General features: G+C 40.4%; 1 protein-coding gene across 1 annotated transcript; it reads right to left on the bottom strand.

Moving 5' to 3' along the window:
• Window positions 1-1,943: 1,943 nt before the first annotated feature.
• Window positions 1,944-19,025, bottom strand: rnf17 (ring finger protein 17). Its single transcript, XM_061089097.1, has 37 exons — window positions 18,959-19,025; window positions 17,242-17,354; window positions 15,974-16,071; window positions 15,739-15,826; window positions 15,570-15,659; window positions 15,386-15,489; window positions 15,135-15,297; window positions 14,776-14,852; window positions 14,468-14,542; window positions 13,885-14,153; window positions 13,699-13,788; window positions 13,379-13,537; window positions 12,631-12,802; window positions 12,220-12,361; window positions 10,911-11,098; window positions 10,631-10,760; window positions 10,276-10,438; window positions 9,708-9,823; window positions 9,368-9,485; window positions 9,146-9,263; window positions 8,574-8,825; window positions 8,220-8,367; window positions 7,817-7,929; window positions 7,584-7,674; window positions 7,252-7,373; window positions 6,792-7,056; window positions 6,497-6,608; window positions 6,212-6,375; window positions 5,887-6,006; window positions 5,603-5,680; window positions 5,349-5,471; window positions 5,192-5,248; window positions 4,724-4,834; window positions 4,409-4,532; window positions 3,881-4,016; window positions 2,191-2,374; window positions 1,944-2,039 (listed from the first exon to the last, which is right to left on the bottom strand). Exons 1-37 carry the CDS (start codon window positions 19,023-19,025, stop codon window positions 1,944-1,946), a joined length of 4,836 nt encoding a protein of 1,611 aa, XP_060945080.1.
• Window positions 19,026-19,644: the final 619 nt, after the last annotated feature.

Here is a 19,644-nt window from a genome sequence, read left to right on the forward strand (position 1 = left end):
CCTGATAACTGACATCTAAATTTTCCTACATGCCACTGTTCTGTTTTACAATGTTACGTCTTTTTATTAATTACTATCACTTTATTGTATTACTTGAAGCCACTTGTGTTTAGTATGTGGGGTTGGGATTTATTGAGGGCGTTTTGTTTGTTTTTTGCCAAGATATCAAATTGGGTACCAAGAATTGCGAAAATTTCGTGCTAACGGTATCGAGGAGGATATTATATGCAACATTGCAGGCAGACACCAGGTGGAGATACAGACCCTTTGGGGTCTGTATGTCTTGTCATCCTTCTATATTTAGTTACAAAGCAAACTGAAGGCAGAAAGTAAGACGACTTTAACCTGTAACATACAGTGGCACTACTCAAAAACAAAGTGCCAAGTCAACACATTTCACTCCAACACAACAGTTGGAAACAAACTTAAAAAGAATCACTGCTCTAAAAGAACACTGTGACAGACAAGTGCACATTCTCTGCATCCTGTTAAAACTTAAAACAGCAGTATAATTAAAACAACAAAACAGGACGTCAGCATGTAAACCTGCGGATAAAGACAAGAGGAGGAATTTAACAGCAGCTCAAAACATTATGGTCAAACCAATGAAATATACGGTTTTGTAGTACAATTTAAGATTCAGCTCCAGGACTGCAGCATGTTTATGAAGAAATGTATTATTTTGTGTAGAAAATGCCAGAAAGATAATGTACTTATTTTGTCCAACCAACATTTCACAATTCAAAATTTGGGTTTTAAAAACAAGCAGAAAATCAATGGAGAAACTATAACCAGGGAAATTAGCTTCATAAAGTTTAGCCGATGCATTTTCTGTCTAATCTAATACGATAAATAACAACTCTAACTTGTGACATTGATGTGGACAGTCAAGGTAAGTCACATTCTAATCAATGGACAGTAGTTTTCTTCCAGGCAACATTAACACAACAGTTGTCAGTAACATGAAAGTTATCGGACACTAGGGATGCACGATATATCTAAAATCTATCTTCCTTGCGATAAAGACGATAAATGGTGTTTCTCACTCTGCATGTCAATATATTTGGCCGATCAGATGGAGCCTTGCTGCCCTAGATGATAAATTAAGGACATTCAGATCATTGACGAGTTTTTCTATCAGTGAATCGTTGTCGGAAGAGAAGAATAGAATAGAGAGAAAACTGAATTTGACAGAGCAGCGGCTTTCTCTCTCTCGGCTGACACCTCTGACTCGCTGAAATTCGAAAGTTTATTTGTTTGTTGTCACATTATCAACACTGATAATCATATAATGATCGATACTTTTATTAACGAGTTAAATCTTTATTCATAGCAGCACATTCATCAGCTGCTAACTGTTTTTCTCTCACACACACAGATCGGACACACGTGTATTAACTCATTCTGAGTAAAAACTATTTGTAAACTTAGTAAATGTATGTAGAGCTGGAGGAGACGGCTTCGTGCTGCGTTTGTTTGGACGCAGTCGGTGCAGTGCCCAGCGCGAATGGCAGAGACACGAGAGACGATGTAAATTACTGACAAACGCTAAAAACAACAAACAAAAAGTGCCCCAGACTTGCTGGTGCTGCAGCCGGGCTGTGCGCCTTCTCCTGATAGAAAAACTCGTCAATGATCTGAATGTCCTTAATTTATCATCTAGGGCAGCAAGGCTCCATCTGATCGGCCAAATATATTGACATGCAGAGTGAGAAACACCATTTATCGTCTTTATCGCAAGGAAGATAGATTTTAGATATATCGTGCATCCCTAGTGTCAGGGACTGTTTGTTTATTAATTGCAGATCATATCGTCATCATGATATTAACGACGTTATCGCATCTTTTCATAATATCCTGTAGCCCTATCAGACACGTTCAGATTTTAAATTAGCTGTAAACTCACATGAACCGTGAGACCAGGATTTTGTCTCCACTCGGCTTCACTCGAGCTCGGCCAGGCCGCTGCTCACCAGAGGCAGATGAACCAACTCTCCGTCCTCGTCGTACAGCAGAACTGTGAGCTCTGGTTCATGAGCCTAAACAGAAAAACAAGACGGAAGGTGCATGAGTGTAAGATACAGAAAATAAGTCATTTCTCTCTTTTTACTTTAGTCACTCGTTTTCTTTTAATCCATGTGAAAATCAGTGCAGCATCATGTGGTCTTCTTATTTGTTGCTGTGTTGTACCACGACACAGGCTGTGATGTTCTGCAGCAGGTCGATCATCTCCAGTGCAGCCTTCACGCTCCAGTTGGGGCTGTAGGGCAGAACCTGTTCCTCCATGTTGACACTCGGAGCCTTGAAGCCGGCGACTTTGACCTTGAGGGCCTTGGGGGGGAAATTCAGCAGCTCAGCTGGCAACTGACGCAGCCTGACCGGGAGGGACATGATGGGGAAAATGTAAATATAATGACAGAGAATTTTACAAAAAGAATATAAACATAAAATGGAAAATGGAACTATCCTGAGTAGAGTAACTTGTCTAATGACCTGTGGAGGCTACTGGTGTCCACAGTAAACCTGTAGGTTTAAAGGGCCAATATTGTGTACAATACATTTTCTGGACTTGATGGGGGTCAGTAGTAGCCTGACGTTGTCATACTCATTATTCTAGTCAGAATATGAGTCTGAGACCGCTCCATTGGGCTGTGATTATGGGGCGTGTTTCAACAGAACCAGGAAACAAAATGCCTCTTCGCTCAATTGGATAGACCTACAACCAATCAGAGCAACGTAGTATGTGACGTATGTCAAGCGACGCATAGTTGTTGCCAGTTGTCTGTTTCACGAGTTTTTTCACTCTCTAAATAAATCAATGGAAATGCTGCTAATGCCGCTCGTATATCCACCGGAGGCAAAGCCCCCAGGAAGCAGCAGGAGGCCAGGGCTGCTCGTGAGAGCCCCGGCCGCCGGCGGCGTGAAGAAGCCCGCTACGGATCTCTCTCAGAGCCCCGGGACCGGCCCGGGACCGGGACCACGACCGGCCCGGGGCTCTGAGAGAGATCCGTCCCTACCAGAAATCCACGGAGCTGCTGATCCGCACGCTGCGCTGCAGAGCTCCGCTGTCATGGCTCTGCAGGAGCCAGCGAGGAGGAGAAACGGCAGCTAATCGTTTTACACTTCCTTGTTGCGCCAACATTAACTACAACAGCGTCCCAACTTGTGTCTTTTTTGTCTCATATGTGCCGAGGAGCGTAGCGCCCCCCCCCCCACTCTCTTTTTATTTATATGACTGCTTGTGTGGCTGCAGCATCGGGGCCAGCTGATAAATTAAACTTTTTATGAATCCCGTAGGAGGACGGCAAAAACATCTGTTCGATCTACAAATGCCTTGATCACGTTCCTCTGTTCCTCTTTCAAAATGAATGCGCTGTCGATGTCTGCTGGAACAGACTCGATGGCAGCATCGACACATCTCAGCTCTGCAGGCAGCGCTCTCTTGTGACGTGGTTGATTACGTCACTGTAGATCATCTGTCAATCATCATATAAAGCCCGCCCTGACGATTTGATTGGTCCGATCAGCTCCTGATCGGCCATAGTTTCTCCCCAACGGAGCGACTCCAGACCGAACTTCCCGAACAACAAATGTTGTGGGCGGGGCTAAGTTCGTCTGGCACCCAGGCTAGGTCAGTAGGGACCCTCAAAGTATGAAAACAGTCACTCTGCAGATTTTTTCACCCAGTCCACTCTAAGAAATATGTTATAGAAATATGTTTTTAAAACATTAAACATTCAGTTTTAAACTACTAAATGAAAGTAAAACAAAGAATTCTGGATCTTTGAACCCCAAATTTAACAAGTTATTTTTCGACCGCTGACGTTATTTGTTGGTTCAGAAAGTGCAGTCACTAGTTCCTGCTGTGAGATGCTCATACTTGCTGATGGGCAGAGTGTCCTCAGAGCCATAGTCCACATGTTGGATCATGATCATGAGGGGCTCCACGGTGGTGAAATTCATCAGCTTTGCTCTGTAGAACTTCCCGTCACTGTACTCAGCCAGACACGGAGCACCTGGAAACCACAAGCAGAAATCCAGGTCTGTCAAACTTCACTGAAACGTCAGAAACATCTGCAACACTGACACCACCTGCTGTCGTCGAGCCGGTGTTACAGCAGCTAGAAAAGTGACAAGTTTTATTCATGAAGGTGTGAACAAAACTTTCTTCCTCTGGGTTTTTCTTATGACAAATGTTTAAACATGCGACTATGAGGAATTTGTGATACTGGATCGGACTAGTTTCCAGCTGGCATTAAAACATTTTATTTAAATTCGTAGATACATTTTAAATAGATTTAATTTGCAAATAAAGATCAGCTGACCTGATGCAAATTTTTAGCTTTAAATGGTTTTGAAAAGCTCTAACCTGCCCGGAGACAGTACAGTGAAAACAGTGAGAATTTACCTTGAAGGAAGTTGGTGAATCGTTTCAGACTGGTGACGTTTTCATTGATTCTGGTCAGAGCCTCGTCCAGTTTCTCTCCATCCACCTCCACCTCTGCTGTTCCATCCAAAGGCCACAGGAACACCTGCAGGACAAACGCACACAAAAAGATGAATCGTTTGGTGACTTTTTAGTTTTGTGTCATTATTAGTAAATGACCAACTACAAAAAACAGGTTTCATGATAAACACCGTTTCCCCAGGGGATTTTCAGATCTTTATAGCATCCTGTCATCAGTTCTAACTTGATTACTTTATTGGCATAAGTAGTAGTTACCTCGTTGGGGGTCCTCAGGTGCTTCACCCTGACTTGAAAGCGCTCCCCCTCCTGTGGCAGGTTTGGGTTGACAAAGGTCCCCAGGATTGGATCCTCTGGATCCTTCAAACCCTGAAGACACAGCATCTGCATCAGTCTAAATTCTTCTTTTCGACATTTCCAATGAGGCGAGAGCGAATGGGTTTATTCGTAGTTTAGCTTTTGAAATTATGCAACAATCACATATGGCATCAAGAAATCCAGTGGATACTCTCAAGTGTTATTTGACTCAGTATTGGTAGATACTGCAAATGAAAACATTTTATTTAACTCTTGTTTGATTAAATTATTATTTTATCTGGATCACCAACTGCTCTTACATATTCATTTAATCCATAATCATATGGTCTGTATCAACACTTTATGTTGATCATTAGTTTTAAATCATTGCTATAAATATGGTTTAAGTGAGGTCATCTTCCACAATACCCCAGTGTTAAGGTCCCATTCATCCAGGAAGAATTCAGGAGACGTCACTGAGGGGACCTGCAGAGAAACACAAGGTGTTCCTGTGGTGAGTATAGCGGCACTGCTTCATCAGGTGACACAAAACTCGAGGGGCGCACACACACACACACACACACACCGTCTGTGCTGACAGAGTCCCGTCCATGGAGGCATGTCCATGGTGAAAAAGGATCCTGCTGAGGCTCAGCCCGTCCAGAAAGATCTCAACTGTGAGGGGTTCCCTCGGATCAGATGGCAGCTCCTAACACACACACACACCGATTGATCCCTCATCAAAAAAGATGCCAACAATTCTTGACACACCACTTATTGCAACCCACCGGTGCTGTGGGCAGTAGCCACCATGCACAGGTTTATGTGTGTGAAGTTTACCGTGACGTGCATTTCCACGCAGCAGTTCAACAGCTCCCTCATCAAGGCCACAGCATGCGGCTGCCACTTGCCGCCAATCTGAGGAGCAAAAGATTTAACAAGTTAGGACTTGAAGGGGTGATTCTGAACCCTGATGCAAGAAAGATCAGCAAACTCATTCAACAATCCTCCTCTGCTGGGTGGTTTTATAACAGAAACTTGCAGAAAAGCTAGTCAATTTGGCTTTTGAGACCAGATTACTTTTGATTTTTAAAGAACTGGTGGTTATGCAGACAAAGTCTTACAGGGTTGACTCCGTGCAGCAGGCAGGGAATACAGAGCTGAGGAACATCTTCATACAGCAGCACGGGGTACACATGGACCACTGGGATGATTTCCACGTGGCCATAGTCTACATATTGTACCTGGTGACACACAAACAATATAGGATTATGGTTACACACTGTTGCTTGAGTAATCGCCACAGCATGACAAACGTTCATCCAGAATTGATCAGCCAATACTGGTTTACACTGTAACTGTAATTTTTTGTAGCATTTATTGTTATTGATTGGCAATGGTTCACGTATATTATGAGTTAAGGCTTTTTTATGTATGTGTTTTCCAGACCTTAACATGTCCTCCGAGCACCTCCAACAGCTGACCTCGGCACCACGACATATCGGGTCCATAGACGGCACAGCCCTGGACCGACTTCCAGGTGTAGGGCTTCTGTTTGGGCAGCGTTTTCAAGCTCTGCTGAATCCTCTCCTTGAGCTGCTCCAACTGAAACGCTGACACACACACACACACACATATTCTTTATTCTATAGTTACAAAAATTCAGCATCTACTATGTACATTTTTGTAAATATATTCAGCATCCACAAAATGAAGATTTACTCTGATGTTTACCTGCATTTGGTGTTCTTATATAAATGAGACCGTCCTCTCCGATGGCAGACACACTTATCTGGATTTGACCCAGACAGGGCAGTTCTGGGGGGTCGTACAACTGAGTCTTCACCTGCTCACACACATACACAAATGAACATCACAACCAGAATGCAACATGAATCACAATTTTAAAAGCTTAGTCTTTTTAATTTGTTACATATCTTATTTACTCACATGAACTGCTTCATATTTTACTAGTTTTGCATTCAAATGAAATCCAGGTTAATAATAGTGTGCGAGTGGGTGTAATCACCTTCTCCGCAGACATGATGGTGCGGGGGGCTGGTTTAGGAGGGATGCACGTAGAGACGAGAGAGGAGGGTAAAGGAACGAGAGAGGAGGGTAAAGGAACGAGAGAGGAGGGTAAAGGAACGAGAGAGGGGGGTAAAGGAACGAGAGAAGGTGCTGGAAGATCAGGACTAGCTGTACTTTCTTTCTCTCCATCAGAGCCGTGAGTTTGTGTCTCGCTCTCTGAAGACTGTGCATCAGTTTCTTCGGGATTCTGAACAAGAGCGTCTCTGCGAGGAAACACACTTTTCATTAGACAGGCATTTGATGATGAACTGAAGATAAATCACTTACTAATGGCACAAAGTAATACTTATTAAAAGTATATTAATAAGGTTCTAAAACCTCATACAAATTCTATATCTGGAAAAGAAAAAAACAAAGATTGCTTATGTTATTTAAGACCTGTAATTACACACACAGACCTTGGTTTTCTATATTTGAGGGCGAGGCCCTCGTTGGCCAGAAACTCTGCGATGCTGATTAACTGTCCCAACTTGTTGGAGGAAAAGAGAACGACGGGTAACGGACGCTCATCTGTCAACTCCTGGATATCAAACAACGACAGACAGAACCAGTAAAACTAGGTCACTACAGTAACAAAGACAAAAGTGTGTGTGTGAGGGAGAGCTCCTACGGAAGAAGAAATGATTCATCTTTATAAACTACTGTGTGTGTGTAGATAAAGTAAATGTTTCCGGCACCTGATCAAAAGGCAAAAGGCGTAAGAGATGAAGAGAGAGAAGGAGGGAAAGACCTTGACTGTCATAATGGCTGAGGCTCCTGTCAAGTAGTAGGTGAACAAGTCAGAGGCTGTAGCCGTCCAGGTGGATCCGCCTCCTGCTGGCCTGAAATAGAAAAAGCAGAAAGGACAAATCTCGATGAGAAAAAAGTGAAACTAACAGGTTAGACCTTGTGATGATATAATTTCATCAATACCGTCTGAGGATTTGTATGTATTAGTGCATGACTACAAACAGTGTGTGTTACCTAATATCAGTAAGAGCACACTCCAGTGCCAGAGTGCCCATCAAGGTGGATGGAAGAGGTCGCAGGTTGCTTATGTGGACTTTCTCTGTGTTGCCATGGTCACAGCGAATCACCTGGTACCAGCCAGAGTGAACCAGGACAATGAGTCAGTACAACTTGTTCAAAGCAGCTTTAAGTGATAACAACATACACTTAATTAATTAAGTTGATATCATCCACTGTATGATTGAAACACAAATCTTTAATTACTCACTGTATTCATGCAAAATGGAGTCAGAAAGAAAATTCTCATTTAACAAGGACAGTAATATCAAAACACTGACTTACTGATTCAGTGGTAAAACAGCTGTGATGCAATAGAAGCCAAACACTAGGTTTTGGATGGTGTTCTGTGATCTTTTACCTCTGCGATGTTGCTGGATGTGATGTCGGAGCAGATCTGTCCCCTCTCCCAAACCCCATTAATGTGAGCAGCACAGAACATGTCTGCTTTCCACTCCACATCATGTGGCTCTGTACAGGCACACTCCTGCTTCAGTAGCTCGCAAACCCTGTAAAACACACACATATAATAATATTCAAACGGATTGTGATGTTTGGGGCTGATGCCCATACCTTTATCAGAACGTTATCAAACCCTTATGAACCATTTTTTATGTGCGGCTTGGTATTTTGTATTTTGTAGTAACCAAAATCTTGATTATAAATGACTAAATAAAAAGAAACACAAATCACGTTGTTTTTCTAAAGTGCTAACCTTTTGAGCTGAGAGTCGTTCTGAGTGAGCTGCACGTAGAAGCTGCTCGGTGAGTTGACGTGGGTGACTTTCACTTTCAGGTCTTTGAGTTGAGCAGGGAGCTTCAGCTGAGGCTGAAACTCCAACGGCTCCTCATCCTGTGGGACTTCTTGGTCTGGGGACTCAATGTCCTCTGTGGCCGAACCATGCTCCAGTGGAGGGTCCCATATGATGGCGTCATCACCAGGGGAACTGGCATGTTTGGACTTATAGCTGGGGGGGGAGAGAGTTGGATGAGATTACAGAGGAGAGGACCCATGTGAAAAGATACAATTAAATAGGGATGGCTTGATCCCATTCTTTTTAAATTTTGATTCCAATGATCCTACGCTAAATAACTGCATATTCTAACTCCAAGTTTTTTCCTACTTCAATCATCATCAAAAAAAAAAGATGAGCTTAATCAGATGTGGCTCTTCAACATATAACTTATTTCTTTTAATGGTAAAGAAAAATAAATTGTAATCCTTTAAATCCTCTTAGAAACACAAGACATTGAAGACACCCCCATAGAAGACACGGTTAAGTCTCACCTGTCTTTGAAGCTGACCAGCTCCTCATTGAGCAGCAGCTCGGCAATGTTGGTTTGAGGCTCGTTCAGGCTGCACTCAAACATTCTTACTGACAGGGGCCCAGTGTTGTGTCTTCGACCTGAACATACAGATTGATAAAAGACACACATATACTATATTCATACATCTGCTCCTTTTTGAAAGAAAAAAAAAAAAGTACACCCCAAACTGTGCAAACAGCACCTGTAGCCACAATAGAGACCAGTTTCTCGTGAGCCAGGCTGATGAATCTGTCGGTGCAGGTGTCGCTCCAGGCTTCTCCGTCAAGTGGAGTCACGTCTGCCAAACAGCAGTGGATTGCCTGCACAGCACAAGAAACAGTTCCCGTTGACTTAACTTAGTGCATAAAATGTAAATGTTTAATTCTAGAATATATTTTTTTATCTAATGTAATGTAAACTGGCCTTAAGTTAACAATTTGTTTGATGTTTCATACAGAATCAAAGTGGAAGCTAATACATTACAGTCAAAAACCAAGTGTAAATGTAAAGATATAGGAATCTACTGAATACTGTGTTCTCACCATGGAGGGAAGGGCAAAGAACTCATCCTTCATCATCCTCAGGTCGCTGACTGACAGGATTTTGATATTGCCAAAATCTACAAACCGCACTTCCACATTTCTGCCCCCTGGATGACCTACACACACACACACACACACACACACACACACACACACACACACACACTCATAATCAAGGTGTAAGTTTGAATAATCGTGATATTGATTTGAAGTCATATCGCCCAGACCTACTAGTGAAGGAAAATCTTAGAAACCCCCCCTAATTTAATGCTTAAACACCTGCTCATGTCTCCCACATCCAAAACATTAACTACAAGAGCTGATTTCAGCTGGGTAATACACCTTTGGTTTGAATTAATAAATGTTACTTAATAATTAAATTGTAATCTAAAGAATTTGGGCACTTGATTTTTGGAAAAGGTGACATGACAGAGCAACTGTGACAAAACCAGGCTTCAATCAATGGACCCTCTGAAATAAACTTTCATGAACAAAAAAAATACACCAATGAAAAATACCCACTAGTAAAACAGTACTCTAATTAAAGCGTACACACATGTACCCTCACCCATGACTTGAGCTCTGTACCACAATTTGTCATCATAGCGGGCTACGCAGGCCTGTCCTATCGAAGGGCAGTAGATGTTGAGGTCTTCTTTACCAGCCACTGATGTCGCATTGTAATAATCCTGGAGCTTGACAGACAGTAACAAGGAGTCCATGTTGTCAACCTGGTCAGGGCGAGGGGCAGAAAAAAATAAAAAGTAATTTCTTTGATCTCCTTGAAAGACTTAACATATACTCTCTTCTAAACCCAAAAGATTGTTTTCTACTGTTGATTTAAATTATATCTCTGGTGTCTATATATATATATGGATAATACTAAGTGCATGCATGTTTATTCAGATGTGTATATTTAGTACCAGCTGGATGTAGAAGTCAGCAGGGTTGTTGATGTGGGACACCACTGCATTAAGCGCTCTGTTGTTGGTGGGATAGACAGGAGGGTAGAAGAGCAAGGTTCTCTTGCTCAAAGTCACTGGAGAGTAAAACCTATCAGCAGGTTTGAAAGAGCACAGAAAAAGTAAGACCAATTCAATAGCCAGGCAAAATATTTTAAAAGTCTGAATTTGACTCTGAATCAACATTAGATAAATACCAATTTGCTTATCAGAATTTGTTCAGGTAAGTTGCATATGTTACCTGGCCACTTCAATAAAAACAAGGTACTCTCTGACACAGATGGGCGTGTCACTGGGCTGGTCAATGGGCACTTTCCTCAGGTGCACCAACAGAGCGTCTCTGTCCTGACCCAAAGGCGTCATCACCACCGCAGCAACGCCAACCAGATTGCGGAATTCCACCTCAGCCTCTTTACTCCAACCTTTGGTCTATACAACACACACACAGTGAACACAGCTCCTTCTACTGCTGCCATTTGTAAACATAAACATAATTTAACAAAACCCTATCTAATTCAACAGGCACTCAGACTTCCTTATCCTCATCACATGACACAAGAACACATCATCAGTTCTTCAACATTAACATCCAATATTATCCTCGTAGTTAAGCTTATAAACTCAATTGCAAAGGTTTGAACTAGTAGTTATTGTGTTAAGGACTTAAAGCAGTTTCTAGAAAATCTGCATTTTTCTTTCTAAATTTCTAAATTAACGGAGAGCTAATCCAGAAATCGAATCAGATCATGTACTCTCCATCAAGTATCCGAAATAAAACGATGACATTTCTACTATGCATCATGCTGGAGTTACATTTCCCGCCAAATGGCAGACATGGGGTTTAAAACAGTGGTAAGGAACTATCAGTTTTTGTACAAAAATGGAGGGGTGTGATGTCACTTTTGTTTAAAAGGATAGTTCACAAAAAAATGAAAATTCACCCATTATCTACTCTCCCCTCAGCAGATGGAGGGGATGGTAAAGTCCACAAAACCCTTCTGGAGTCTCAGGGGTAAACAGCGTGGCTGCATAATCCAATATAATTGAACCAAACATAACATGCCTCCATACTGCTCCTGTGGTGTCATCTGAGTGTAAGTGTAAGTGTTTAAAACAGCGCCATTTACACCGAGTTTTTAGCCTGAATGTCCACTGATATCTTCCTACGAGCTGCGTTCAGGTATTCTCGGGCACACCACCATGTGGCTACGTCTGCCAGCTTCGCTACTTCGGAAAGTGGAGATTTAGAACTAAGACAGTGTGAATGACCTCGTTTCTAGTTGAATTTGAATGTCAGGTCTTGCGGACACTTAGATGAAACAAAAAGTGTTTTCTGGACTCAAACACTTCACCCACCCCTCCATCAACATAGTGGCGAGTAGATAACGGGCAAATTTTTCTTTTTCTATGAATTATAACTTATAACTTTAAACTTGATCTTTGGAAAAAGTGGCAGTCAGACCATGCGATAGCTTTTCTCTGCCACTCATCTGTGAGGGAAAATGTAAATTACCTGATCAAACGTATAGAATGAATCTCAGTTTTCTTACCAGGTCATAAGGGACCAGGTCCTTGAGAGAACATCTGATGGCCTGAGCAGCAAAGTAACTCAGTTCCAAATGTACTGTCTCAACCACCTTCCTCAGGTGATTGTTCACAGCATCAAGTGATGACTCAGAACTCCCCTCTTCTCTGAAAAGGTACAACAGAAGATAGGAGGATGTATTCAATATACAAGTTGAGAAAAATATTCTTTACAATCAAGACAAATAACAATGGATTATTTATACTAACATTTAGTTTTATATATTTATACAATAACATGATTATTTGGAATTTCAGTGAATTAGTAGAGAAACTGAAATAAATAAAAAGCTCTATAAGTCTTAAACAGTTCAAATGGATATTTTCAGAAAATGTTGAAAACACTGATGTGTAGACCAATCAATTTGTGTCTGTACCTCTTTATTGTGATAGTTTCAGTGATGCCATTTTCAAAGAAGAAGACTTGGACACTGACGAGCTGCGTGACTTTGCAGGTTTTCACAGGCTCCACACAGCCACTCTGCAGAATTTCAACCACACTGGCTCGCCACCAGAGTCCCTCCATCCACTTCACAAAGATCAGGGAGCCTTAAGATGCAACAATGACACACATGCAAAGCAAGTTTTACTCTGAGAAGATGACTGTCGTTCGATGCATTCATAAAATTATTTGCAGGGAAAGATAAGGAGAGGACTGAAATTGTTAATTTGATTTGTTATCCCGGAGATTAAAATAAAAATGATTTTGTATACAGCAGCTATCAGACAACCTCTGATTCTTAAACAGTTAAATGCAAACATGCAGACCAATTTATGCATCAACTTCTGTACCACACTGCGTTTGTTTGGATTGTACATATTTATACATGTTATGTTACTGTATAGTTTTTTCACTTATTGCTCTTATACTTAACTTACTCTTCAGATTGTCATCATTCCTTCTATATTTACTTAGTAAATTTGTTATGCACCAAACACCAACGTTAATCCCTTGTATGTTGAAAACCTACTTGGAAATATTGCTGATGGTGATTCTGATAAGTTTGCAATGATAATAAACAAAGTTTTGTCTAATTTGCTCAACATTAATTGCATGAAAACTTTACCCATTGACAGTAATGTGCTTTAACCTATTTCCATCATTTAGAGGACAGACATACATACCAGTCTCCACTGAATCGCCGGAAGTAAAGTAGCAATCTTCTCTGTTGCAAAACTTGTTGATCCTCTTGGAAAGGATCTCGCTATCCCTCCTCTCTGCCATGTAACGCACATAGAAGTGACTTGGATTCACAATGTGGCTCACCACCACCCACTGGGTCACTAGAAATGAAGGTAAGAGAACAATGATGAGGAAAGGGAACAACAAAGGATATGTGGGATTATGTTGATTCTTATTGTTTCTTAAAAAAAACTGTTGTTTAAAAATGAGGGTTGTTTTATATTTGCACCCTAACTTTTTGGAATAATCCTGTTGTTCCTACCATCTCTCATTTTGCCAGAAACCTGATTTCTCCTATTCCTGGAACTTCTCCCTCTGTCTTTAGCCAGCTCAGGGCCAGTGGGAGGGTGACCTGCAAGAAGACAGACAAATAAAAAAAATTGGTTAAGGCTTTTCTTCTGTGTTCATCCAGTGCAATTGAATGTTCTGATTGGAACTGGCAACACACCACGTTGTTGTTCCACGTCTACAAGCTCCTCTATAATTACATCTGGAGTACCGATGTCCAAGTTTGAGCTTTGGTGAGAAGGTTTGGTGGAGGAGCTTCGAGGTGAATGACTGTCAGCTCCTGAGCTCCTCTGTTTCTGTCTTTGTGGGGAGGGCAGCTTGCTTCGTTTGGGTGAGGTACAGTTTTTCTTTCGGCCCTCGGTCAAGTACAAAGGCGACTTTCTGTTGATGCTGCTTGACTGGTGGCCTTTAGGAGGAGATTCGTACAAGCTAAAAAGAAAACAACAAGAAGGAAGTAAATATATGTAATATTTAGTGTAGTATTCATAAAAACATTATTTTTTTTTTTTTTAAATAAATTAAGAATATTTGCTAGTCTAAAGGAACAAATTCAAAATTACATTAAATAAGGTACAATAAAACACTGTTCTGGCACTGATGAGAGAAACTCCTCATGGCCATCATAATTTTCTGTTTGCCTGTTGAGATGTGTAATTTGAGTGATAGACAAAAAACAAATGTACAGACTTTTAGCAGTTTTCTGGGCAAATCTAAATGACACTGGATGATAATCATTAACTCACCTCTTTGAGTTATTAACTTCCAACTTCAGAGACAATGCCAGACTCCGGTTGACACATTCTGACTGTAGAACACAGCTGTCACAAAAACATTCATCAACAAGTTCAAGATTAATATTCAATCACTAATGTTCATCAGGTCTACATATATACAGAAGTCTCTTATTCTGGTGTTGTGATATTTAATCATTTTATTAGTTTTATAAAGCATTGGACAATTTTTGTTTATGCTGGTTGTGAAATAGCACTTGTCCCAATGGAACATAATAATACATTTAAAAAAAAAATAAAAAAATCTTTAAATGACTTACCTTAATCCAAAACCCATTGTAAGGCTTTTATTATCAAAGCTCTGCTTATCCACAGGAGCTTTCAATGTCTCCAGAACCTAACGCACACACACACACACACACACACACACACACACTTTTAAAACATCTTGCTATTTTAACAAGGAATCTTTTTGGATCATAGACTGTACATAAAGAGGAATATTGCGTCTTCACCTCCACCCATTGTACACAAATGAAGCTGAAATATCCAGGATACGAAGTAATTTTTTTTTGCTTTTGATGTTATGTGGATCCAGAGTATCAAGGTCCAACCGTTATGTCGTCCATCTTTATAAACAATCTATGGTTTGGAAGTAAATAAGAATAAGATGTCTTACATTATCCAGGGTACAGTACTGCCCCAGGTTGGGGACACGTCGTACTTCTCTGGCCATCTTCATGGCGATCTCCAGTGCCTTAATCCTCGTCTGGACACAGTTCAGTTGGATGGTGGAGAATTGTGCCTCCGGTTTTAACACCTGATTAAACTGCACATCCCTCCTGTTGACACATAAGTTACAGGCTTCAAGATAAAGAAAACATACCAAATTAAACAGCTTCAAGTATTTTTGACTGTTACTGTTCATACCACTTATGGATTGCATGTATCGCCTTGTCTGCAACTTGTTTGATCTCCATTGCCAGCCGAGCTTTCTCTCTCTTCACCTGTTCTGCCTGATCAGCAGTCAGAGTCTGCACAGATGAAACAAATGATACGTAAAAAGCCATCCAAGTTATGTTACGTTTTGTTTTTGATCTGGTGCAGTTTTCACCTCATGGATGTGTTCCAGCTGGGCAAGATTATCTGCAGCCTGGACCAAAGCCTCATCCACTCTCCTCTCAATCTGCTTGATATCATCTGGCTGAATAAAACAGATAATCAGCAGCTTGAATTCTGATCAGTCAGGCATGGATTGTATTTCTTCATAGAAGTCAACATACCTGGTCTGTATTCTCAGTATTCCCATTAAGATCAGGGGGTGACATTAACTGGCTCTGTCTGCGATTCTTTGATCGGTCATACTGGTGGCTACAGGAGATGACAACACCAAAGACAGTATGAAAGTAAAAACCTGTTCACTTTAATATAGCTATTACTCCACCTTATTACACAATGAGATCCGTGTCAGTAATGTGGTTCAGTATAATAATAATCAGAGCAGCATTTTTTTTTAACCTTCTCATCTTGTTCATTTTAGCTGTGTAGATGAGGCCAATAATCCTGCTGTCCTCTGGCAGATCTAGCACACCATCTTCAGGAACGGGGGACTCAACCTATGGAGAGGGATGTTAGTTTTTTATTTTTCATCATGCCATGTCGCTCGCATAATCAGTTTCAAGCTTTATGCAGATCACAACTTCTATTTACCATGCGAACTTGAGTAGCTAGAACATGTTTTGCATTTAATCCAAAGTTTGATTAGACTTAACATAGAGTTAGGGTTGCAAAGGGGCAGAAAGTTTCCGGTAAATTTCCAGAAACTTTCCATGGGAAGATAAGCTCGGGAATTTTGAAGAAAAAAAAAAAAACGCAAATTAAACACTGAGCAATAAAAACATCATTCAAAACTCTATTTTAAAGATGTATGGAAAGCAGCACACTCTGCATGTTGAATTTCAACCCTCCACTGTGCATTCTTCCATCACATGCACAGATAACTCCCAGCATCCTTCACTCTACAGCAGGGCTATTGAGGCCTGCTGTAGTGTGCAGGACTAGTCAGGTAAGTTTCGATGATATTACTTTGGGAAAACATATTACCATGCTGACTGAGGATTGTTCATCTGTTCATCTAGCCTTTTACCATTCATTTATCCATCAATTATAAAACATTTTTACAGACGATTCCAATTGTTTGGCTAACTATTTATATCTCTGGCATTGCATTAGCGTTTTTATACAAACTTTTTTCTCATCTTATTCTACAGAACAATGCCACGTGCACTATCTCATGTGTGGAGACATTTCACCCCATCCAATGTAGAAGGAAAGGCTGTGTACATTTGCAAATACTGTGCAAAGACCTATGTTAAGAATGACACAAAGATGCAGAAGCATATAGTCAAGTGCCCAAAGTTTCCTCAGGGCTCAAATCAGCCTATGACAAAACACAATGTTTATATTTATGTCTGTATATGACAAGGTAAATACAGTTAGTATAAATTACCCACAACATTTCCAGTTTATTCCCGTATATTCCCATGGAAAGTTTCCAACTTTGAATATTCCCGGAATTTTGCAACCCTACACAGAGTCCATATTCACAGTTACAAGATGAGGCCACGAAAGCATTGAGAAATGTTTCATCGTGCATTTATGATAGTTCCAAAGCCCTTCACATGTAGCTTGCTAGCCCCATGGCGAATTTGTTCATACTGAAATCCCAAAGAGCATGTTTGCCCTCTCCAGAGTTGTGACCACTGAATAACCACTGTTGATATTACCTCACAATCGGGACATTTAATGACACCGTCACACCGGATGGACAGCAGACAAGAGGTGCAGAAGATGTGGCCACACAACAGCGCACGAGGGAGGTTGCCGTCAGTGTCATCCTCTGGAATACAACACAAGACATAAAAAGCATGATCCATACAACGTCAGTGTATACAATGATATCATGTACATTTTAGCAATCACTGTAAATGACCAATCTTCTGAGACACATGAGTGTATAAGGCCGGTATTTAAATTTAGATTACTTTGCTCACATTTTGTCAATAGCTAGTTGCATTATTAATTAAATATATGCTAACAATATTAATAATTTTGTTAAGAATTCGAGTTTATCTAGAAAAAGGTAAAAAGTCGGTTAAGCGCGAATTTAATTATTAACTGGACGATTCAACATTAGCTTAGCTAGAAGCTAACCCTGTCCACACAGCCTCTGAGGATATTGACTCAGTAATAAACTAATAGTTTATGTTCGCCGTCTTGTATCTGTTGATTTATTGTGTATATTACGGATATTGAAACACTATCATTTATAAGATTAATTAGCAAACAGACTCTCTAGCTAATAGGGGTGGGAATTGGCAAAAATGTGACGATTCAATAGTATTGCGATATTTGGGCCACGATTCAATAGTATTGCGATTCTGCGATATATTGCGATTCATGTACCCCATATTATTCAAAGGCATTACAAAAAATGAGGAAAATAACACTGCTCAACTCACTTCAAATGTCACATTTAAATCTGTGAACAACATTGTCTTCTACACATTAACTGAAGTCCAAAAACTAAGAAAGGGTAGTGCAAAAACTTTGTCCTTGAACATTCAGGACACAGGACCTTTGTAATTATTTTCTGTATAGGAGACCTCTCACATGAACGCTGAGCTCCCAGCACATAACTTACAATTATTTAAATACAATACAGTAACATAAAGCAGACATAATAGAGTAACATAAACTTGAGAATAATCATATAAATAAGAGTAACCTAGAGCTTCAATCAAATTGAGAAAAATTGGCTGCAAGGTCATGACCCAAAATGTTAAATTCATTTGGGAATATTGGCATTTTTGTTCAGAAAAAGGAGTTGGTCAACATGCTCAGATGTTAAAGTGCTCCTCTGGGCTGTTACTTGATTCAAGATTCAAGATTTTATTGTCAAATGAACAGAGATAACATGGAGTAGTCACTGTCAATGAAATGCTTGGGTCACACACTCTCTTTAAGCAATGCTCAGTAATTTCAACCCCAAAAAATAAAATAAAAATAGAAATAGTATAAAATAGAATAAAAAAGAATAAAATAGAATAACAATGAAATAGAATATGAAAAATTTAAAATAGAAAATAAAATATATACATCTAAATATATATCTTTACAGATATCCTACTATATCTCCTGCAGTGGAGAGCATTCTTTCCGCATACACACTAGGTATCTTTTAAACTCTGAAACTCTCCTCGTCATGCTTTGCCAGCCAATTATATACATGTATAATTGTTAATAAAGAATTTAAAAAACAAAAATACTGAACAGAATCGATTTTTTCCCCCCACCACTACTAGCTAACAGACTTCTTTTAGCCGCCTGGCTAGCCACCCGAGCTAGTTAGCATAATTATTGTAGCCGCCTCGCTAGCTCACAGCCTCGTTTTAGCGAAGATAACGTCATTAGACTCCCAGGAGAAGGATGTAAATGTTCTACCAGGCAGAGTGAAGACCTCTCCACAGAAGTTGCAGATAACAGCGGCTGGTTTTTCCCACGTATCCATTTTTATCTGGTCAATCTTCCTCACTTCGTCCTCCGGTGGTCACGTGTCCTGGCAGGTGCGTTCCTATATAAAAACAGTCTATGGTGCGTTCAGGGGCCGCGGCGTGTTACGGAAGCCCCGAATGTCATACGCAAATATTTCTCTCCGGGAGTTGTCCAAGGAGCCGCAGAATTCCCCCTATGATGATATTATTTTATGTTAATTATTTTGTAATTTGAGTGATAGACAAAAAACAAATGTACACACTTTAAGCAGTTTTCTGGGCAAAAATAAATGTAAATGACACTGGATGATAATCATTAACCAGTGGTGGGAAGTTACGAAGTAGAAATACTTCGTTACTGTACTTAAGTAGATTTTTCACATATCTGTACTTTACTTGAGTATTTATTTTCCTGACGACTTTTTACTTTTACTTGTTACATTTGAACAAAAATATGTGTACTTTCTACTTCTTACATACTCTCTCTCTCTCTCTCTCTCTCTCTCTCTCTCTCTCTCTCTCTCTCTCTCTCTCTCTCTCTCGCTCTCTCTCTCTCTCTCTCTCTCTCTCTCTCTCTCTCTCTCTCTCATCTAGGGTTTAAAATTTGTAAAATTATACATTACATACATTATATTC

This window comes from Limanda limanda, chromosome 16, assembly GCF_963576545.1.
Source record: "Limanda limanda chromosome 16, fLimLim1.1, whole genome shotgun sequence".
NCBI classification, from domain to species: domain Eukaryota; kingdom Metazoa; phylum Chordata; class Actinopteri; order Pleuronectiformes; family Pleuronectidae; genus Limanda; species Limanda limanda.

What these genes read in the sequence shown, in the direction of transcription:
- rnf17 (XM_061089097.1), bottom strand. Translation starts at nt 19,025, where the DNA reads ATGGATACGTGGGAAAAACCAGCCGCTGTTATCTGCAACTTCTGTGGA. An exon ending in AGACGTGGAACAACAACGTG is followed by an intron (nt 13,789 to 13,884) that starts GTGTGTTGCCAG and finishes GTCTTCTTGCAG; the next exon opens with GTCACCCTCCCACTGGCCCT. An exon ending in ACATCACAGCCTGTGTCGTG is followed by an intron (nt 2,040 to 2,190) that starts GTACAACACAGC and finishes TTTTCTGTTTAG; the next exon opens with GCTCATGAACCAGAGCTCAC.